Source organism: Oreochromis aureus, linkage group 12 (genome assembly GCF_013358895.1).
Source record: "Oreochromis aureus strain Israel breed Guangdong linkage group 12, ZZ_aureus, whole genome shotgun sequence".
NCBI lineage: Eukaryota > Metazoa > Chordata > Actinopteri > Cichliformes > Cichlidae > Oreochromis > Oreochromis aureus.
In genome coordinates, this window is record NC_052953.1 from 28,637,685 (window position 1) to 28,661,305 (window position 23,621).

The following is a 23,621-nucleotide window of genomic DNA, read 5'->3' on the forward strand; positions in this document are numbered from 1 at the left end:
ACTCTTGGTCTCAGTAACCAGCTGCTTTGCCTTTTTTCCTTTCATCAGACCATGCAGAGATACAGCTGTCCTCCTTTTCCACAGCGTTAACTGTGTTGTAGAATTTTGCTATTTTATGTCCCTTAGCTTCAAGACCATCAACTACATCCTGCAGAGCAAAGAGGAGAGAGACTCAGATGGAACAAGAGAAATAGAACAAGGCATTTATCATTTGAATGCACTGAATATATTACCTTTTCAAGCTTAGATTCAATTTCTACTTCACTTTGACAGTCAACAAAAACAACAGGAGTAACAATTGCCTCCTTAAGGCTCTTTCCAAACCAAAGGTGGTTCATGAGCGCCTTGAAGAGAAAAAAATAATTCTATGAGATGAGAAAGTGATGATTACAGGATAAATTAGGGTGAAGAATCTTGTTACTATGGTGCAAGCTTTAACAGTAAAGACGGGCATCAGTCTGCATCAATTTATTTTATTTAATATGTAATGGCACTTTTGTGTGTTTACCATGCATACGTACCGAGGCCACTGCCGGTGGAATCATTTCAGAACCAGACCCTCCAATCACCAGCGTCTTCGACTGAGACTTCAGCACAGATGGGGCCATATTGGAGGGAGGCCGCTCCCCTGAGAAATACAACAAAGACCTTGAATTGCAGGACAAAACTAGAAAGCAGTCAGTATCTGGTGTGCAGGGGCGGATCTAGAGAAATTTTCTTAGGGTGGCATGAGGGTGGCAAAGAAATTAAATGGGGTGGCAAAATCAAAGCCTTTTTTTTCCCCCAAACACATATGCAGGTGGTTACATATGGTTAAAATAATTCAAATGCACTAAGTATACACATTTTTCATATAAATATAGTCTATAACTTAATTATTGTCTGTAGCCCACATAATTAAACGCTTTAGTTACATAAAACATGTGAGTTTTGACTCTATGTACTGTATAGCCTAAATATGTAGCCCAATAAGTATAAAACCCAGAAAGCTACACAACATGGGGCGGTTCATTTACAAACACAAGTCTAACTTAAGTTTCACACTGTTATTTGTTAGAAAACAATCACGTTGTTACAGCTTAAATTACACAAAATGTCAGAAATCTGCACTGTCATGAACAAAAATTTAAACCGAATTTTTCATGATTTGTTGGATTAACCCACTGAGGTCTGAAATACAACCGGCCATTTTTGATTAATTTTGAGTTTACGTTTGTATTTCACCCTCAAATTGTTTCATTTTATTTTTTCCCCTTGCCTTGTTTGGGATCATTCTTTTCAGCTCAACTGAATTTAGTTGTTTTTTTCACTGACATACTGCATTAGTATTACTGATCTGAAGTCACACAAAGAACTTAAAATCCTAGTAGTATTTTTTTACTGTAAAAAAACCCACAGGCATGTTGACTAAATTTTTATAACTTGAAATGCAAATATAAAATGTACATTTTGTAAATATATACAACTATTTATCTAAAAAATGCAGCCAATACACCTGCCGTTTCTTTCATTTTGTACAACCATTTAAAAATATTACTAAAACTAAAATGAGAGAACAATCAGGTGTCACAATAAGATGCCCCACAAATGATGTGTGGCAGTAAAAAAAAGGTTGTCCACCAAAAGACAGAGGAGAACAGCACAAGGATAAACCTGCAGGCCTTACAGCAGGAGGTGTATCACTCCGCTGGTTTTCTACTTAGTGACAGTGTTTACACTGCAATGCGCCTTAGTGACGTTCATTAGTGCCCTCACTGACACACAAGACAAAACAACGACTACACAACAGAACAACTACACAAGACCACACAACACACTAAGTATACACTCCACACTAAACGTCACAAATCTCCCACATCTAAAAACTCTCTCCCTCTCTCTCACTCGCTCGCTCTGTCTCGCTGCCGTTACCGTCACTCCCAAAACTTTTCCCTCTTCCTAAACAACCAAATAACCAAATCACACGTGTTGACTTTTTTTTTTAATTGGTCGACATGGTACATCTTGCCACCGGTAGGAAAGAGGTGGCTTTTTTTCCTTTCTTTACTGTTTTCGCGCTGTCCTTAGAAAACGCTTAAAACACACACACACAAAAACATGACGACAGTATTTAGAAAAAAGCGTGGCTTATATATATTATCATAACTCTGGATTTACTGACCTGTAATTAAAATTTAAAAACTATGAAGTCCGAACTTTTAATGTGGGCTGAAATAGAGACTCAGCGTGGCTGCAGCTTGTTGCTATGTCAGCTTAAAATAGTCATGTGATTTGGAGGTGCAGCGTGTCCGTGGACCACAGAGGGTTAATAACACTCACCTTCCTTCCATTTCCAGAGTGTAACATCCAACCACCTGTGTAAAATCCGAAATTCCCATGGTGTTGTTCAAAATGTGCTCTGGCACAATCATAAGCATCTTGCTACTGAAAACAAGAAAAAAGCCGGTCCTACTATGGGCTGAACCATTTGTTAATGGTGGAGGGGGGGAACACTATGCAATATATTCAGTTTTAGCATTTATATTCACTGTTAACTGTAACTACGCCCAAACTGTTAATGTTATCTTATTTTAATAAACAACACTGTCATATGCAAAACTGGGGTGGCAAGGGATCATTTTAGGGTGGCACTTGCCACCCCATGCCACCCTTCTAGATCCGCCCCTGCTGGTGTGGCCATCATTTGCCTCACGCAGTGCAAAACATCTCCGTTGCATTGTTCGGGTTGTTGATTGTGGGCTGTAGAATGTTGGTCTACAATAGCTGTGCAAAGTTGCACATACACCTGCCCATACCAGAACTCCACCGCCACCATGAGCCGCTCGATCCACAACGTTGACGTCAGCAAACCGGTCACCCACACGACGCGCTGTCTGCCATCTGCTCTGAACAGTGAAAATAGAGACTCATCCGTGAACAGAACGCCACTCCAGCGTGCCAGACGCCATCAAATGTGAGCATTTGCCCACTTAAGTTGGTTATGACAACAAACTGCAGTCGGGTCCAGGCCCTGATGAGGACGATGAGCATGCAGATGAGTTTCCCTGAGACGGTTTCTGACAGTTCATGCAGAAATTCTTCGGTTATGCAAACCGATTGTTGCTGCAGCTGTCCGGGTGGCTGGTCTCAGACCATTCTGGAGGTGAACATGCTGGATGTGGAGGTCCTGGGCTGGTGTGGTTACACGTGGTCTACGGTTGTGAAGCCAGTTGGATGTACAGCCAAATTCTCTGAAACACCTTTGGAGACGGCTTATGGTAGAGAAATGAACATTCATTTCATGGGCAACAGCTCTGGTAGACATTCCTGCAGTCAGGATGCCAACTGCACACTCCCTCAAAGGATGGGACATCTGTAGCTGTCATGGTCCCTGTGTCTGCCCAGCCGGCCCCACAAGGCTACATGCGTTTTTGTTTTGCTCTCTCTCCCTCTTTCCTTCGCCACTCTGCCTGGGCGGAGCGCACTACAGGTTCCTGCTCTTGGTCCACACACCTGTTCGCTATTATGTTGCCATTATGCGTCTACCATTTAAGGCTGGGACGCAGACCTTCTTGTCGCTGGATGATTGTGTGAGACACGTTAGTGATCCTCTCTAGCTCTTGTGAATGTTAGCTTGTGTAAGAGTCGTGACTTTGTGTAACCTGCCTTTCCTGTGTGATAGTTTTCCTCTTCAGACCCGCGACCTTCCCGCTGGGTGGACGTGTGTGTGTTGGAGTATAGGAGAAGAGAACGAGTGCAAGAGAGTTTTCCCCTGGACCTTTCCCTTGGATCCTTGGAACCCCGGATTTTCCCCCACTGTATATATTCTGCACTGCTCTGCGCTTGAGTCCCCGCAACCGCATGTGACAGTGGCATTGTGCTGTGTGATCAAACTGCACATTTCAGAGTGGCCTTTTATTGCAGGCAGTCTAAGGCACACCTTTGCAATATTCATGCTTTCTAATCAGCACCTTGATATGCCACACCTGTGAGGTGGAATGTCCTTTCGGGAAAATAATTTCAAGAAAAAAATTAAACTCTTTGTGGTGTTAGTTTTGAAATAATCCGCCTTCCTCATGTGATTACTTGTATTTCATAAAAAATAAATGTAAAAAGTATCCTGCTGATCTCCTACTGGGAGAGGTGCTAGTTCTATTACAGAAGTCAGTCAGCTGGTTGTTGAGAATGATTCCAGTGCTTGGAGAGAGGATCTTGGAGCCAAATCTGTAAAGAATAAACATTAAATTAACTACAACACCAAGATACTCTTTGTAGTATAGAAATAGTCTAAAAATAAGTTCCTCCATAATCTCTTAAATCTTCAGATTCAAGAAAGAAAAATATCTGATAGCTGGTTTCTAACAGAGAAACAGAATGATGCAGGTACTGACTCGTCGTTGATGCTGCTGGTGACAGACACAGCAGATCCATCTTCAGCCAGCACAGACACATGTGTGGTACTGATGCTGTCCAGATATGAGGTGAAGGTGTAATTAATACTAGGGAGTTATGATTCTGGTTAGTGATGAAGCTCCACATGTGACTGGCAAAGATATATTCTCTGAAATACTTTGCCATCTGTGTGAACTACAGAGCATCGGAAAACATCACATTACACAAAACTGACAAATACTAAAATAATAATACATATTAAAATACTTAGAGACAATTTAGGTTTATGTGCATTGAAAACTTTTATTCTTACATGTTTCAAAAGTTTCATCAGAATTATGCTGAACTGAAAATGCAGAGTTACTGGGAAATTTTTCACAGTACTCTAAACAGACCTGTAAAGTACACCCTTAGTGCTTCTATAAGAACTTTAATTGTAAGTAGCAGCCAGGTACTGATAATCAAATGCGCTTGATTAGCTGATAATTAGCAAAGGTGAACACCTCTGTAAAAGCACTTTGTTAACACAAAGTCACAATCTCACCCCAGCAAATTAACCTAAAGTCCAACTGTGCAAAGCTCAGAGATATTACACAAAACTTCAGATCTGTTCACACATCAACTCATTATCAATGTGCATAAACTGACTGTGGTGGGGTGTGGTTTGTGGATGAGCTGCAGGCGGGGGTGGAGCATCGGGTTCAGGCAGAGCAGAGGCTCATTATTTTCATCATGTCCCCCCTATTTTAGTAACACGCCGGGGCCTGGAGGCAGAGGTGGCAAGTAGTAGTAAAGATACTAGTGTTAAAAACTTGTGTGAATGAAGTTAGCTCTCTTTCTTTTCTCTCCCTGTGAAATACAGCAGCTGGACCTTTAGCTGGCAACACACCATGAGACAAACTGCACACAAACAATTTGTGTGTTTGCTGATGTTTGTTGAGCTGATAGAAACATTGCACAGCCTCTTGTGATTAATATCTGAATAGGATTACCTTTCACGTGTTACTGTTTCGACTTAAATTGGTTTGATTTTTGAAAGCTTGCAGTGACGAAATAATAACTTCCTTCAAATGCTTTAAAGCAAAAGTAAAGAGCCTATTTTTAAAGTGTAAGGAGTAGAAAGGACAGATGTTTATTTATAAACGTAGGGAGTAAAGGTAAAAAAAAAAAAACCTCAAAGTACAGATACCTGAAAATTCTGCTTAAGTACAGTAACTAAATATTTGTACTTCGTTACCTCCCACCTCTGCCTGGGGGAGAGGGGATGCAGCTGGATTTTTCAAATATAGTGATAATTATAAATGTACCCATTTACTTTATAATTATAAGTAAATTTTGCTAACAACGCTAATATTATACTCATATTGAAACCAGGGCATCCCTTTTAAATATTTTACACTATATATTTTGTGTTTTGTGATGTGGTATTGCTACTTTTACTTGTTTAGTCACTTAAATAGAATCATACTTTATGCAACAAAGCAGGTGCAAATCTGTAGGATTTTCAGATACTTACTTCATCTGAGCTGAAGTTTGGATCGCTGATATCTTTCTTTAATCCATTGGAAATTTTTAAAGCTTCAATATAACGGTGATAAAACAAAATCTTTTCATCAGTTGCATTAGGTTCTGAATTCATTTTGTATCCTGAAAATATAAATAACTGTTATTTATTTCATTTAAAACATCGATTCTTAGCGTATCACATTTGTAAAGATTGATAAGGATCATTTTCTTATATGAAACAAACTCTACATGCTATAAGCAACAATCAGGAACCTTTCATGATGTTGAGGATGAGGCTGAGGATGGCTCCTCCTGAAGGAGGCGGAGGGAAGTACATCCGGTAGTCTCCCAGAGAAATATTCCACGCATCAGTCACATTAGCTTGATACGATGCCAAGTCCTGCAGTGTGAGGTTTCCTCCTGAGCAAAAACAGTGAAACAAATGATTTTGTTGAGCAAAAATGAACCCAATGCATTTCATAATCAAGACTTTGAATGGATCCAGACAGATCACAGTGTAGCCTGTGAGGGATCATGGTAGATTTTTATAGAACCAATTAATTTTTTAATTTGTAATTAGATCATTGTGCCTGGCAGACATAGAAAATGGTCAGAAAAGAGAGCAGGGTGAAACCTGTCTGATAATACCTGCTTTCTGTATGTCACTGATTAAATTCTTCGCTATTGTTCCGTTGTAAAACGCATCTGGTCCCTCGTTTGCGATCGTCTCCAAAGTGTCAGCAAGTTTCTCAAATTTCACAGTATCACCAGTCTTAAGCAGGTTCCCATTTTTATCTAAATATAACTCCCTAAAAGACAAAGACAGTGAAATAAAGCTGAAACATTCATTGTTTGCTCTTCGTATTTATGAAATCACATTGTGGGTGTATTTCATACCGTATTGACGTATTATTAATGCGTGGGATGTGTTGACCTTGGTAGTAAGGAATAGGGAATCCTTCTCTGGCTAATTTGATGGTCGGCTTAAAGAGTTCAGCCCACTTCAACTTCCCATAAAGCCGGTGTGCTGCTTCATAACCTCGAATTTCCCCAGGAACCCCAATCCAACTCCTCTCTGGTCAGATAGATAATGGACAGTCAGTGCTGGAAAGTCACACATACATTTGCTCCTGTTTTGAGTAAAGTGTAAGGTCCTGACCTTTAATGATCTGAGATGACATTTGTTATAAATTGTTGCTTTGTAAATACTCTATTCTATTCTGCTCCATTTCAGAGGGAAACATTGTAATTTTTAAATGCATGTCTGTTTGTAACTGATTATGTTAGAGATAACATTTTGCATCTTACATTTACTTTTAGATTATTTCACTATATTTACATATTTACACTATTTCTGGCTTAAAGAAGCATTTAGCATATCTTTTACTTACTTTTCTTACTATTTATGCAGCCTGTGTGCAGGGGTGTAGCACAGATCTCTGGGCCCCATAAATAAATGATGTCTGGAGCCCCCTTTCTTTTCTTGATCCATCTTTCTCACACATATTCTAATTTCTATTTTCTTTATTTTTCTATGTCTGCCACAAGTGAACTGCTATAATAAATACTACACTTACACATACTACAGTTCTTATTGCGCTCAATCCCATACTCAAATGCTGTCAAAAGACGCTTCTTAACAGAGACTATGCTGATTCTATATATGGAACCACAGCTTCGCTTCAAAGTCAACACACTATAGACGATCAGGAAGTAATGCAGGAAGGTCATTTGTACTCTGCTGACAGGAACAAAAGGGACAGGGACATGTGCATCCACAGTAACCTGTGTCTCTGGGCCCACTTTAGCATCTCACAAGATTTCCAGCTTCACCTCCACAGACAGATAATCTGCCAGGGAACGAGCGGGGATTAGCCAAAGATGTAGAAACAATGACTGATAAAGATGGACTTGTGAGGAAATTTAAGATTCGTCCTGGGGTTGAATTTATATTATCTGGAGACCAGAAAATGGGAAAGGGGCAGCATTCTGGCAAGCTGTCTATTGTTCAACACCCCATTCAGAAACTGATCTTTCTCTTAGAAGCTGTTTAATGTGATGATTATATCTTTTACTGTATGAAGACTTTATATGTGGACATTCTCTGCAGACTTGCATTAATAATTCTATTAGAGTTGGACAGATCGATCCAAATATTGATAGTATCGCTACCATCACTGGTATCAGTATCGGATCGATCCTAACACAATTTGATCAAATTTGAATTTGTTTTTATCCTTAAAGTCCAGTATGTATTCTACTGTCCATCCATTCATACATTCTGCAGGACAATTCAGGGTTGCAGGGGGCAGCTGGAGCCTATCCCAGCTGCCTTTGGAGAAAAGCTGGGTATATTTTTCTTTCTTTTTTTTTGTCTTTTAACAAATGTATTTAATGAACCTATGTAATTTTTTGTGTAGTCTGAAAACACACTCTCTTTATATTTCCTAGGGGTGAAATTCCCCTAGGTGGCGCTGTTGCATTTTAATCATAACACCCCCTGACCACCTCTCCACAACAGTGAGCATCTACTTCATTTGTCATGGTTCAGTGTGCCATCCAGAAATTGAAACTGTTAAGTGCTGCTGTTTTTGCAGCTTGTTATCAACACTCAATTCAAAACATTTGAAGGTGGTTACATTACTGCCTATGGAATTGGCTGCTTGCACATCTGGCAATGCACCATCAGTGCTGAAAGGTGTACACAGGTATTAGAGCAACTTGTGCTCCCATCAAGTTGACATCAGCAAGACCACGCTAAACCGCATACTGTACAATAGCATGGCTTCACAGTAGAAGTACCTGGGTGTGAAAATGGCCTGCCTGCAGTTCAAACCTTTGACCAAGAAAAAACACATTGGGAGCATCATGAAGCGAAAGATATGACAAACAAGACTGTGGAGCAGCTAGAATCCTTTCGCAAATAAAAATGTGGGGTTTTTTACCCAGTATTTGAATTTATCTGGACTTGTTAATTATTTCTTTGAAGAGGTATAAGACAATTTATGTTTTTGTTCCGGAGTAAATTATTTTCTTGTGCTTTTGAGTTTGATTATGTTTCCTTTGTGTCCAGTCTGTCTCTGTCTCATCTCCAGGTCCTGTCTTTAGTGTTTGGGGGTTTCATTCTTTTGTCCAATTGTTTTGTCCTAATTTAAGTGTGAACTAAACTTTCATAAATTCTCATAGAAAATGAGAATTCAATCAAACTGTTCATCAGAAGGAAAATGTGATTTTTAGGAAACTCAAGCCTGCTATAATGTTAGCTTATAACCAGCTGTCGTTGTTGACTGCCTGCAGCTGGGAGCGCTCCATGTCCAATTAGCTTACAGTAATTACATAAGAATGGTTATGCACTTAGTGTGTTAGAGTCCCGACTTTAGTTCAGGAGATGAGGTTAGAGGTGAGGATGAGGGTGACATTTTAATAAGATACCGCTCATAGTGTCTCTTTCCTTCCCTTCTTTGGTGACCAGAACCCTATCTCAGATGATAAAACGTAGGTATGATCCTTGAGTTTGTCTTGCAGACTAAGGTGTAGAATTAAAAAAAAATACCTCTACAGATAACTGACTACACCTTCAAAACCTTTGTGTTTCATCTTGTGCATCATTTGAAAAAAGACCTGACTGCTTCAATCTCTCTGTTTCTGAAACTAAGGAGCAATATATGTCATGTTGTTAATTTATGTAAGATTATTTTGATAGTGTCACATATGAAACTGACTCATTGTCTTTAATAACTGCCGACAGCCAAACCCTCTGTAGTGGTTTGCTTTATCTCTTTTTTCTTTTCTTTTTTATTATCCCAGTTTTGCTTTCTTGAGGAAAGAGGAATGACTCAGTGTGCATTAACAGTCACCTGTACAGAATAAATTAACTGTGGCATAAAGATGAGTCCAAGAGCAGATTAGACTAAACCATTATAAATATTAGCATTATGGCAGAAAAACAGCCTACCTTGCTTCCACTCCACGGTCCACTCTGTGGTTTTAGGACACGACTTAAGCAGGTCAGAGTTCACATTTCTGGGGACAGTCTCTCTGGAGGTGATGATTTTCACTTTACCTTTCAAAACATTACATATTATTATGTTATTCCCCAGCAGGGCTGAGCAAAGAGGAGCGAGGGTGTCTTGTTACCGGAACTGTCCATCACAGTGAATATGACCCCGCCTCCGATCCCCGCACTCTGTGGGTTGATGATGGAGGTGCACAGCAGCGCAGCAATGGCAGCATCTACTGCAGAGCCGCCTTTCTGAAGAATGTCCCTGAAAGAGTTCACCGTTATCACTTTAGTGTTATTGTTATCATGTGTGCACAATTAATTTAATTTTAATCTTTATTAAAATTGTAAAGTCACACAATTAAATTGCCATGACTGAATAACACAACAATATGTCCTCTTTGTTGTTATTGCATGTGCTAAGGATGCACAGTTCATTGAATCTTAATTCAATGAACGATAAATGCGATAAATGCTAACTTTATAAGTTCTAGAAGTTTAAAATGTTACTCACCGTCCAATCTCTGAACATTTCTCGGAGTCTGCGGCCACTGCAGCGTTTGAGAAAGGGCGATCAGGGTCCTTGCACGACGGGTTATCATCATTTTTACAATTATAATACCAAATAACAACACCTACAATTAGACCAGCTAAACCTACCAATACACAAACCAAAACTGTTATTTTGAGAACTTTGGGGTGGCGAGTATGGAGGACCACAAGAGCCACGCGCATCGAAATAAAAATCTCTGTGCTTTAATAATGAATTGTAGAATAAATTCTGCAATTGTAAATTCATTTTTGAATTCCAATTTAATAAACTGCATTTCAAAATCCTTTTTCCAATTGCATTTCAAAATCCTTTTTCCAATTGCACTTTAATAAACTGCATTTTAAAATCCTTTTTTCAGTTGCACTTTAATAAACTGCAGTTCAAAATCCTTTTTCCACTTGCAATTTAATAAACTGCAGTTCAAAATCCTTTTTCCACCTGCAATTTAATAAACTGCAGTTCAAAATCCTTTTTCCACTTGCAATTTAATAAACTGCAGTTCAAAATCCTTTTTCCACTTGCAATTTAATAAACTGCAGTTCAAAATCCTTTTTCCACCTGCAATTTAATAAACTGCAGTTCAAAATCCTTTTTCCACCTGCAATTTAATAAACTGCAGTTCAAAATCCTTTTTCCACTTGCAATTTAATAAACTGCAGTTCAAAATCCTTTTTCCACTTGCAATTTAATAAACTGCAGTTCAAAATCCTTTTTCCCTTTCCTGTTCGCTCCGGGATTAGCTGCTGGATTAGCTCCTGGATTAGCTGCTGGATTAGCTCTTCGATTAACAACTTGCTGGAGGCTATTCAAATTAGCCACACCGTGGGATGTAAGGAGCTCTCTGATTGGTTGGTCAGACACAGGCTGTCTGCCAGGCTGGATTTTTCTAGCTCATAGCTTCTCCCTGCTACAAAGCGTGTGTGCTTGTACAAAGGCCGTTCAGCGTCTTTACACTCGGCTCGACACGGATATGTGAAGAATGAAGGGACCCTGCAGCGAGACGGAGAGCCAACCTCTGACTGAGTGCCTGTCTACACAGTCTGACCACCTGTTGAAGGTAAGGTGCTAACGTGGCTAACGCTAGCATCACCGCACGTAGCCCCCGTTATTTTAAGATCATCTTAGGTAATGAAAGTTTTACGTCGCAGCTGTACGAGCTCGCTACGTGTTTTGTAAGCTGCTGTGCTCTTCACAAATAAAGCTGGAAGCAGCTCAGACTGTTAGAACCAGCACTGAGCCCTGTTACATTTTTACAGTGTTAGAGCAATGGCTGCAACCTACAGCCTTTAAACTAGCGATTACAATGCTGACAGTAAACTCGTCAGTCCAGATGTTACCACATTACTCTATGGTACTTGGAGTTAAAAACAACTGAGACAGGTTGATTAAAATAACAGCTGTCAGTTCTCTCATTCCTTATATCAAGACTGGAGATCACACTACTGATTTCAGTTCATTTAATATGTGAGTGCACAGATTCATTCTCACCTGGACATAAATGATGATCAAAGGTTGTGTATATATGATGAATTCATCAAATCCCAGCCTCTAACACAGTGCGCTGAATCTTAGCTTTGAATGTCCAGTATATTCTAATCAGTGCAATTTAAGCATTCACTGAACCTATAGTATCTACACCTATGTGGCAAATGTGTGGTAAAGATACAGATAATGAAATTTAATTATTAATACAATATACATCATGAAAAATGAAAGCTGAAATTGATTCAGTTTAGTACTTTTCTCTGTATGCTCTGTGATTATAAAGGCCTTAAATTCTGTGATATATACTGTAAATGATTTTCACAGAGGTCTTAAAGTACTTAAATCACTGCTGATAGTCTGGTTGTTTACATTTTCACGTTTTTTTGTGTCTGTAGGGCTGTTTGATGACGATTTGGACTCCTCTGGGAGATGAGGACACACCCACATCTGTTCCATACTGCAGCCATTGATGGTGTTACAGCTCTGAGTCAGCTTTGGGCCATCAGATGCACACACTGGAAAACCAGCACCTGGACTTCATGCAGGAGAGACTGCCTCAGTGATGTAGGTTCATAACCGAGTTCAAACATTTCTGGCCTCTTATCACTTAGATTTTGAATGCATTTAAAGCAGGAACTGCACACTAGGGGTGGGTTTTAATAATCGATTCATCGATTAAAATCGATTCTGGCTTGATAACGTGAAATCGATTCATTAAAATCCTGAATCGATTTTTTTTAATATTAATTTATTTTGCCAGAAAAGCCAGAATCTCGAGTGAAACCTCACAAAATTTCAACAACCACCAAACAGCTAAGACAGTAAATGAGAGCAGGTACACGGATTCTGCACAGGGACGTAAACACACACAGCGGACCAGCGGATCAGAATCAGTGAGATGTCGCCTTTCTCACCCCCGACGGCGCTGCAGCTTTAAGCGTCCCGCGGCGCTCCCACGGACGGCAATCACTTTCTGGCACAACAACTGCATGGACACGGTCGGTGCTGAAAGCCGACAGCTCCCTGATTCTGATATTTGGCGGGTAGCACTTTGTGTTCACGCCCTTTTTGCGCTGATTCTAAAGCTGTTAGTTTTATCTCTCCAAACAATATTGACCGAACCAGCAGCAAAGAAGATCCAAACTACGCTTCACGTAAACATCGTCATGAATTCCCTCTGACTTTTACTGTTTTGCTTCACCCAAAACATCACCCTAAAATCACACTTCATGCACAGCTCTCTCTCTCTCTGTACTGTTTTCTGCATTATTCGCTTGGTTGTTACACACAGCTCTACTGTTGTTTACAGCGCTGTCGGCCGCTGTGTTTTTTTTTTTTTTTTTTTTTTTTTTTCGTTTTACATTCTTCCGAAAAGAAAACTGAATTTCTGCCGTTCAATACTGAACAAATTTAAACTTTTAAAATTATGCAAAATACAAAACGCTTAGCCGTGTCTCTAATAAAACCACTGTAACGTCAGAGGTAACGTTCATATGTTGATTAATGGTTTTCTTTCGTTTTTGATGTACTGCAGAATATTTTTATAAAATCCCAGGCCAGGAAAACCACCTTCATGTTTTTCTGTTTTATCTTCAGCTACTTTGACACAAAGGCATCTGCTGTGACGCTCACACCTTTGATAAAGTCTTGCGTGTGTCAGCTTCCTTTTTATAGATATAAAAATATGTCAATGTACTGATCTGAATTATATTTCTGACTGTCAAAATTTCCCAGATTCAAATCGAATTTAATCGAATCGTGGATCGAATCGATTCGATCCACGATTCGATTAAATTCGATTTGAATCTGGGAAATTTTGACACTTAGAAATAAGTGATGATACCCAGCCCTACTGCACACCTGTCAAAAGTTTGGCAGCATGAGTACTGTAAAGTTTTGTAGGGTCCTTGTTAAAAATTCCACAAGCACCACACCACATTTGTCATATACAGTTCCATTTTGTACAGGACATTTTGAAATTTTATTCACATATATATATATATATATATATATATATATACAGTTAAGCCCATAATTATTCATACCCCTGCCAAATTTTGACTTAAAGTTACTTTTATTCAACTAGCAAGTTATTTTGTGACTGGAATGACACAGGCATCTCCCAAAAGATAATAAGATGATGTACAAGACGCATCATTGTGGAAAAAAAATATTTCACAGCTTTTATTTACATTTGAGCAAAAAGTATCATGTCCAGAATTATTCATACCCTTCACAAACTGTCACAGTCTCTGGGAAAATCCAAAGTTCCATCCATTCCAAATAGTCAAAGCTGTTCTAAAGCATCCTAATTACCCTGATTAATTGGGAATAGCTGTTTTAATCAACTCAACAGGTGAAAAACAGCAGCTCTCTGCAGGTGGTTTGTGGACAGTCATGGCTAAGACAAAGGAACTCAGTGAGGACCTGCGGCTGCGCATTGTGGCTGCTCACAAGTGAGGAAAGGGCTACAAGGCCATATCCAAATGTTTTCAAGTTCCAGTGGCTACAGTGCAAAATATTATTAAAAAATACAAGATGTTCCGCACTGTGGAAAATCTCAGAGGACGTTGTCGGAAGCCAAAAGTGACACCTGTGCTGGCCAGGAGGATAGTGAGAGAGGTGAAAAAGAATCCAAGGATCACCACCAAGGCCATTCTGGTGAATCTGGGCTCTGCTGGTGGCAATGTCTCAAGGCAGACAGTCCAACGGACACTGCACACTGCTGGGTTCCACGGATGCAGACCAAGGAAAACGCCACTTCTCCAGATAAGGCACGCAAAAGCTCATTTGGCCTTTGCAAATGCTCATCTGGACAAAGAAGAAGATTTCTGGTCTTCAGTGTTATGGTCAGATGAAACAAAAATTGAATTATTTGGTCACAATGATGTTGCCTTCATTTGGCATAAAAAGGAGAAGCCTTCAACCCACAGAACACCATCCCCACTGTCAAACATGGTGGTGGGAACCTAATGCTTTGGGGTGTTTTTCAGCCAATGGACCAGGGAACCTAATCACAGTAAACAGCACCATGAAAAAAAGAGCAATACATGAAGATTCTCAACAACAACATCAGGCGGTCTGCAGAAAAACTTGGCCTTGGGAACCAGTGGACATTTCAGCATGACAATGACCCAAAACATACAGCAAAAGTGGTGAAGAAATGGTTAGCAGACACCAACATTAACGTTTTGCAGTGGCCTAGCCAGAGTCCTGACTTGAATCCAATTGAGAATCTGTGGAGGGAGCTAAAGATCAGGGTGATGGCAAGAAGACCCTCCAACCTGAAAGATTTGGAGCTCATTGCTAAAGATGAATGGGCAAAAATGCCTGTGGAGACACATAAAAAGCTGGTCTGCAATTATAGGAAGCGTTTGATTGCTGTAATAGCCAATAAAGGCATTTCTATTGATTATTGAGAAGGGTATGAATAATTCTGGACATGATACTTTTGCTAAAATATAAATAAAACCTGAGAAATATTTTTTTCCACAATGATGCCTCTTGTACAGCGTCTTATTATCTTTTGGGAGACACCTGTGTCATTTCTGGTCAAAAAGAACTTGCTGGTTGAACAAAAGTAACTTTAAGTCAAAATTTGTCAGGGGTATGAATAATTATGGGCTTAACTATATATATATATATATATATATATATATATATATATATATATATATATATATATATTCTAGTTATCCACTTGTCAGTATTTTTTGAGTAAATGGATGTCACTGATAAATCAGTGGTGATTCACCTGCAAATGTTTTAACAAACTTTGTTTTTGTAGAATTCATCAGCAGCTGTGGAGAGATGCATTTGAATATCTTCTGGTTCCACTCTTCCTTACCTGGAAGCTGAGTATTGCTGATTTCTGACAAGGACACAAACCTCAGTGCTTATCATGGGTGTTACATCCTCTGTGCAGCAATTCCAGAGAAAACAAGAGAGCAACGACCACTCATTAAGACCAGACAGAAATCTGTCCCTTTCTGGCAGCTGTGGAAACTTCCAATAAGAAAGTTTGCATTCTTAGAACAATGCTGGATCATGTGTGATGTGTCATCATATGAGGATATTACATTTTGCCTTAATTCTGCTCAATTAAGTGTTTTGATCGTTGATCCAGTATGGCAGCTTTGTGTTGTGCTGCAAGTTAAAACCCATTGTCCTCATGAGCACAGCATCTAACAACTCTCCTTAAAAAAGTCGATTGACTTTAACTGGACACAGTGGTTTCCAGTGGGAGATACATTCATCAGTCACCCGTGACACTGGAGAAGTCACCTGGATGAGTGATAAATATATATAAAATATGTGTGTGTGTGTGTGTGATCTTTGTTTTCTCCAATTCACCAGGTCTGTAAAGTTCAGTATGACTGTGGTACATGATACAAAAGAATAAATACAGAAGAATAACAACTTTATGTGAATAACTTTACTCTTCTTAAAAATAACTCATAAAACAAGTAAATGTACAAATGTGTACAAGTTAGAGACTTCCTCAGTAAGTTTACACTCTTTTGGAGTGATTTTAATTGTGTGTTAAAGAAGAAAGAGATTAGAGGATGCAGAGTCCATCACTGAGGCAGTCTCTCCTGCATGAAGTCCAGGTGCTGGTTTTCCAGTGTGTGCATCTGATGGCCCAAAGCTGACTCAGAGCTGTAACACCATCAATGGCTGCAGTATGGAACAGATGTGGGTGTGTCCTCATCTCCCAGAGGAGTCCAAATCGTCATCAAACAGCCCTACAGAGACAAAAACATGTGAAAATGTAAACAACCAGACTATCAGCAGTGATTTAAGTACTTTAAGACCTCTGTGAAAATCATTTACAGTATATATCACAGAATTTAAGGCCTTTATAATCACAGAGCATACAGAGAAAAGTACTAAACTGAATCAATTTCAGCTTTCATTTTTCATGATGTATATTGTATTAATAATTAAATTTCATTATCTGTATCTTTACCACACATTTGCCACATAGGTGTAGATACTATAGGTTCAGTGAATGCTTAAATTGCACTGATTAGAATATACTGGACATTCAAAGCTAAGATTCAGCGCACTGTGTTAGAGGCTGGGATTTGATGAATTCATCATATATACAACCTTTGATCATCATTTATGTCCAGGTGAGAATGAATCTGTGCACTCACATATTAAATGAACTGAAATCAGTAGTGTGATCTCCAGTCTTGATATAAGGAATGAGAGAACTGACAGCTGTTATTTTAATCAACCTGTCTCAGTTGTTTTAACTCCAAGTACCATAGAGTAATGTGGTAACATCTGGACTGACGAGTTTACTGTCAGCATTTTAATCGCTAGTTTAAAGGCTGTAGGTTGCAGCCATTGCTCTAACACTGTAAAAATGTAACAGGGCTCAGTGCTGGTTCTAACAGTCTGAGCTGCTTCCAGCTTTATTTGTGAAGAGCACAGCAGCTTACAAAACACGTAGCGAGCTCGTACAGCTGCGACGTAAAACTTTCATTAGCTAAGATGATCTTAAAATAACGGGCTACGTGCGGTGATGCTAGCGTTAGCCACGTTAGCACCTTACCTTCAACAGGTGGTCAGACTGTGTAGACAGGCACTCAGTCAGAGGTTGGCTCTCCGTCTCGCTGCAGGGTCCCTTCATTCTTCACATATCCGTGTCGAGCCGAGTGTAAATCCCGACGCTGAGCGGCCTTTGTACAAGCACACACGCCGTAGCAGGGAGAAGCTATGAGCTAGAAAAATCCAGCCTGGCAGACAGCCTGTGTCTGACCAACCAATCAGAGAGCTCCTTACATCCCACGGTGTGGCTAATTTGAATAGCCTCCAGCAAGTTGTTAATCGAAGAGCTAATCCAGCAGCTAATCCAGGAGCTAATCCAGCAGCTAATCCCGGAGCGAACAGGAAAGGAAAAAGGATTTTGAACTGCAGTTTATTAAATTGCAAGTGGAAAAAGGATTTTGAACTGCAGTTTATTAAATTGCAAGTGGAAAAAGGATTTTGAACTGCAGTTTATTAAATTGCAGGTGGAAAAAGGATTTTGACCTGCAGTTTATTAAATTGCAAGTGGAAAAAGGATTTTGAACTGCAGTTTATTAAATTGCAAGTGGAAAAGGATTTTGAACTGCAGTTTATTAAATTGCAAGTGGAAAAAGGATTTTGAACTGCAGTTTATTAAATTGCAGGTGGAAAAAGGATTTTGAACTGCAGTTTATTAAATTGCAGGTGGAAAAAGGATTTTGAACTGCAGTTTATTAAATTGCAAGTGGAAAAGGATTTTGAACTGAAGTTTATTAAAGTGCAACTGAAAAAGGATTTTAAAATGCAGTTTATTAAAGTGCAATTGGAAAAAGGATTTTGAAATGCAATTGGAAAAAGGATTTTGAAATGCAGTTTATTAAATTGGAATTCAAAAATGAATTTACAATTGCAGAATTTATTCTACAATTCATTATTAAAGCACAGAGATTTTTATTTCGATGCGCGTGGCTCTTGTGGTCCTCCATAGGCGAGAACGACTCGTATTTGCCCCGTCGAAGCCCTGGTATGCAAACATTGCTGCTTTCTTTTCGGTAGTTCACTTCCTCTGAAAGTTTACCGCTTGTTGATGTCCCAGATAGCACAGCGACGTATTGCGCACATATATCCGCTGTGTGGGTAATGGTAGGTGAAGCGTAGTACTAGCGGAGACGTGTGTTTGTTCATTGGTAAGCAGAGGTAGATGCTACGTCGTTTAACGATGCTTCCCCTACCTCTCTCTTTGCGCACGCTACACAGAGAGGGGTCCGGTAGCGCTGATATTTTTTACTCATCTATGCAAGATACTGGGTGAACCTCGCTTAACTCAGCTTTTTCCTCCCTGTATGTGATCCCACCAGGGATTGCGTGCACATCGTTTTCCAACTGAAAAAAAGTAGCATTGACGGTCCTTATCGCTGCTTTAGCGATTTCCTACTGTTCTCTATGCGATGTTCATGAGCCACGGGCTGATCTTCCTCACCCAAACCGTAAAGCACTTTGCCTCACGACCTAGTCTCAGGGCAGTGATGCTGGTTCACTGTCTGACCGAGATCTTTGTAAATCCGTCTGTGGAAGGGAGCGAGGGCAGACACGTTACTACAGTAAATTATGATCTTCAGTTCTGCAGCTGAATGTTCAGGTATCTGTCAGGACTCTTTAATTGTGAATTATTTATAGTGATCTAAAACTGAAATTAAAACTCAAGGGTGAAAAATGCAGTTAACTGAAATTTAAAACTAAACTTTAGGAAAAATTAAAATTGAAACAATATTTTGTATCAAAGATGAAACCTATGTGAACTGTATTGAGCTTAAATGTACTTTGTTAGCTTCAGACTTAGACAAATTTGCCAACATAACCATCATGAACTGCATTCAAAGTGCGGTATTTTAATATCTTTTCTTTATCTTTCAGAACATATTATATCTATATGTGTTGTAAATGCGTTGTATAAATAAAATAAATAAATAAAAATATGCGATGCATAGTGTTTGCAAATATACATGTTTCTGATAATAGGACAACTGGTTTGCTGAAATTCTACTTAAAGTGTGGATAGCATCAGGGAGATGTGATTGTCTACAAATGGAAAAATATTTTTGGCTAAATAACTATTTATCAGCATCATATTTCAACACATCTGGAATAATCTTTTCTTCACTGTCATATATAAATATTCCCCACTCGCCCTGTAGGTGGCCTTTTATCCTTCAAGCCCAGGTCCTGTCCCAGAGGCCTTGGAGCTTGAGGGTCCAGCGCAGTATCATCGCTGTTTGTAGGACTGTGCTCTTCTGTACAGAGATCTCAGATGTCATTCCTGGGATCACACAGCCTGCACCTGAGGTCTTGCCTGGTGTGGTAGACGCCAGCCTCTATTGATCTTGTGCTTCGGCTTGTTCCTGTGCTCCCATGATTTATGCCTCTGTGTTGTCTTTCAGACCAGGTTTATCCAGCCATTGGTAAATTTTCTGAATGCCAGCCACATCTCCTATCTGCCTGTGTTACATGAAGTGAAGGGGCCTGTCCTTCCATGATGGCTCCTCTCTTCTTCAAGTTTCTACTGGCTTTTGGGGTAACCTTATCACAAAACGTTGAGAACTTATATAAACTTAACTACGTTAACTTAGATAAGGAAATTAAGAGTGATTTGGATAGGTGGGCTACTCTTCCATCAGATATTGGCGCTCAAATAGAGATGATAAAAGTATGTCTCTTACCCCGACTTCTCTATTTTTTTCAGTCACTACCCATTGATATACCTGAAAAACAATTTAGATTATGGGACAAAATTATATCCAAGTTTATATGGAATGGTCATAGACCGAGAATTAAATTTGAAACACTACAGATAAGAAAGGATAAGGGGGGTTTGGCACTCCCAAATCTTGAGGCATACTTTTATGCTGCACAAATCAGGTACATCATTTGTTGGTGTGACAATGATTATGAAGCCAAATGGAAGAATTTAGAAAAATCAGTCCAAGGAAGAGAAATTCAAAGCCTTATAGGAGACAGAAAAGAAACAATGAGAGTAATTAAACAGCTGAATTCAGTCACTCAGTTTACGCTTAAAATATGGTTTAACCTGATACGAAAATACAAACTAGAAAAAGAGCTTGGATTAATCCGATGGATGGCCTATGATAAGGGTTTTACACCCGGTTCTATGGACCAAAGATTTAAACAGTGGATTCCTACTGGATTAACAGCGATGTGTACACTAATCAAAGATGGGAATTTTATGAGTTTCCAGGAGATTAAACAAAAATATGACCTAAGTAATCAAGATCACTACAGATATTTACAGATTAGGGACTTTTTTAATAAAGAAGTAAAACATAGTGTAGATCTGGATAAAAATTCGATAATTAAAACCATAACTGAAGTTTACAGAGCAAAAAAAATTAGAATAATCTCTACAATTTCCGAGCATATAATGGAGGCAAGAGGGTGTACGACAACATATGTAAAACTGAAGTGGCAGAGAGAGTTGGGAGTGAACATATCTGATGAGGAATGGTCACAAACCTGGAAAATACAGCAGTCAACAACATCATCACGTGCCTGGAGACTGCACTGCTGGAAAAATGTAATTAGATTTTTTATAACACCCAAAATTAAGAACAAACATACTTCATTACCACAACCGTGTTGGAGGGGCTGTGGAGAGGTAGATGTGAATCATTCCCATGTGTTCTGGTTCTGTCCCAAGATTACAAAATTTTGGGAAGATGTTCATTTAGTTATAGGTAAAATTCTGGGTTATGCTGTATCTAAGACTTGTACATTATTATATTTTGGTGTCATTACAGGAAATGTGATGAAAGAAGATAGATACATATTGAAAATTATGCTTGCTGCCTGTAAAAAGGCAATTACAAGAAAATGGAACAAGATAGACCCACCATCACAGGACGAATGGATAAAAATTATAGATGAAATACAAATCATGGAACAATTGACCTACAGAATAAGGACTCAGGAAGATCAATACCATAAAAAGTGGGAGAAATGGACTGAGTACATAAACCTAACAGGATAAAGACCAACACATTGATAATGAGAAATGATCAAACTGTAGAAACAAGGAGATCCAACATGTTTTTTTGTTGTTGTTGCTGTTTTTTTGTTTTTTTGTTTCTGTTATCCTACTTGCAGTATTTATTTATTTTTTGTTGTTGTTTTGTTTTGTTGTTACCCCCCTACCCCCCTGTATAGTGTTTAAAGAAAAACAATAAAAAGAAAGTAAAAAAAAAAAAAAAGTTTCTACTGGCTGAAGTATAAAGTAAGCACATGATCAGTTTTAGCCATCTTCCTAAAGAAGTCATGGATCTCTGTTGTTTCATCTTGGATGATGTTTCTGACACTCACTAGTCCTCGGCCTCCTTCCTTCTCCTTAGCCTACAGTCTCAGGTTGCTGGATTTGGAGTGAAACCCTTTCATCCATGGTAAAGAAATTTCTTGCCTGGGCGTCATTGGCTTCTATCTATCTCAGAAGGGTACCTGATCACCGGCAGGGCATAGGTATTGATTGTCTGGATCTTGTTTTTCCTATTCAGCAGACTACTCCTCACTTGCCTCACTCTCTGCAGGTATTTGGTGGTTCCGGCTTTCCTAGTGGCCTCTTCATAGTTGTCTTTTGCCTGGGGGATTCAAACTCATAACTATCCTTGATAGCAACAATGTTGCCTTCTAGTAGTGCAATCCCCTCAGTTCTGACTCCCTTCCCTCTCTTTGTTACCGTCTGACTAAACCAGACTGAATGAGATTCCAGTGCTGTTGGGGTGTGGATCAGTAAATCAATGGCATAGAGTCATAATCATTTGTGTAATCAATCCAGGTGGTGCACAGGTTAGTCAGTTTGGTCTTACAGTTATAGTAAGTGACTGCTCTATCTACCAGGAGCTGGTGTTTAGCCCATCTCATGTTTCTGACAATTTCTTTCCGGGCCCTGCTCATGTATTAAACCATGTGCCTGTGCACCTTAGCTGCTGTGATACCTGATTGGAGCTTCCAGCTGTGCAGAGGCAGTTTATTGGCTGGCTGCTGGATGGGACCAATTCCTTCTGGGGATTATTGGGGATCAGGCCATTCCCCTTTGTCTCATCCAACAGCAGCTGGTTTATTTGTGCTGCCAGGTGCTCATAGAGTGCAGTTAGCTTCTTTAGCTACTAGGCGTGAATCATATCAGGGCCTGGTGCTGTCCAGCTCTTCATGCTTGAGACTCTTTCTTGGATGTCTGTCACTGTGATGATCACTGGAGTTTGTTCAGGGGGGATTGCTGTAGCTTACTCTTATCTCCATGAGCCACTGAGCATTGTTGTTATGTGTTGTCTCTTTTCCTATTTGCTCTTGCAGTATTGTTGTTTCCAGCCTTCGTGGGATCTGCACAGAGGAGAAAACAGTTACAGTTAAGTAATCATCAAGGCAACAATGGGAAAACAGACTTGTTGATTGAAGAAGGTTTCACTACCACAGTTAGTTCAACACTCAGGGAAAGACTGAAGGTTTGCTTTCAGCATAAACAGTGGCCAGCTAATCAGCAAATGAAAAACAGGTGAGCTTACCCTGCGGAGATCCCAAAAGGATCCCCGCAGGGTAAGGTGATCCTGCAAGTTTAGACCAGGTTTGAGCACCCTCCAAATGTAGCTTAAATCACTAGACATTGTAAGTTAATGTTAACCTTCTGATCCACTAGTCTGCTGGTATATTAGGAGTTGCCAGCAAAGGAGCTGATCTTCCTTACTATTTTAGTTTGTTAAAAACATCTGTTCCTAGTCTGGTTTAATTGGGTTTCAGTGTTTGTTAACGGGCCTTACTCCATGTGGTCCGCCCGGGCACAGCCCGAAAAAGGGACGTGGATCCACCCTGTAGAGAAAAAAAAGATAATAGGATACATCTATGACAATAGGACTGGTGAAGGACTTCTCTAAGTCATTTTAGTATGTATTAAGTATGATCTTAGAACATTGCTATTGTGCACCACACTAAACAGAACAAATTATGTCAAAACTTACTTTAGCAAGATCTCATAAAAGTTTTGCAAGATCTTGAGAAAGACTTTTTCTTTGCATTTATCATGCTTCCATTGGTACCTAAAAAGCTGTCCAGAATGCTGCAGCTGGTTGTTAAAATAACAAGAAGGCTAATTTATAGATAGAAGTACACAGCTAAAGACAGACTCTCATT

The 23,621-nt window shown here is 39.4% G+C and overlaps 1 protein-coding gene across 1 annotated transcript; it reads right to left on the minus strand.

The window, feature by feature from the left end:
• Positions 1–10: 10 nt before the first annotated feature.
• On the minus strand, positions 11–23,098 carry LOC116316566 (glutathione hydrolase 5 proenzyme-like). The gene is made up of 17 exons (XM_039621295.1): positions 23,000–23,098; positions 22,725–22,817; positions 21,936–22,075; positions 10,392–10,586; positions 10,015–10,142; positions 9,833–9,940; positions 6,775–6,952; positions 6,526–6,686; positions 6,151–6,297; positions 5,888–6,018; positions 5,119–5,135; positions 4,371–4,445; positions 4,066–4,203; positions 2,786–2,885; positions 522–704; positions 234–344; positions 11–148 (listed from the first exon to the last, which is right to left on the minus strand). Exons 1-17 carry the CDS (start codon positions 23,096–23,098, stop codon positions 11–13), a joined length of 2,142 nt encoding a protein of 713 aa, XP_039477229.1.
• Positions 23,099–23,621: the final 523 nt, after the last annotated feature.

Excerpts from the sequence above, each read along its gene's own strand:
- LOC116316566 (XM_039621295.1), bottom strand. The coding sequence starts at position 23,098 with ATGTCTAGTGATTTAAGCTACATTTGGAGGGTGCTCAAACCTGGTCTA. Across the intron at positions 10,587-21,935 it reads TATGCCCTGCCGGTGATCAG|TACTCGCCACCCCAAAGTTC; the intron begins GTACCCTTCTGA and ends TGTGGTCCTCCA. Across the intron at positions 4,204-4,370 it reads ACCAGCAGCATCAACGACGA|ATTTGGCTCCAAGATCCTCT; the intron begins GTCAGTACCTGC and ends TATTCTTTACAG.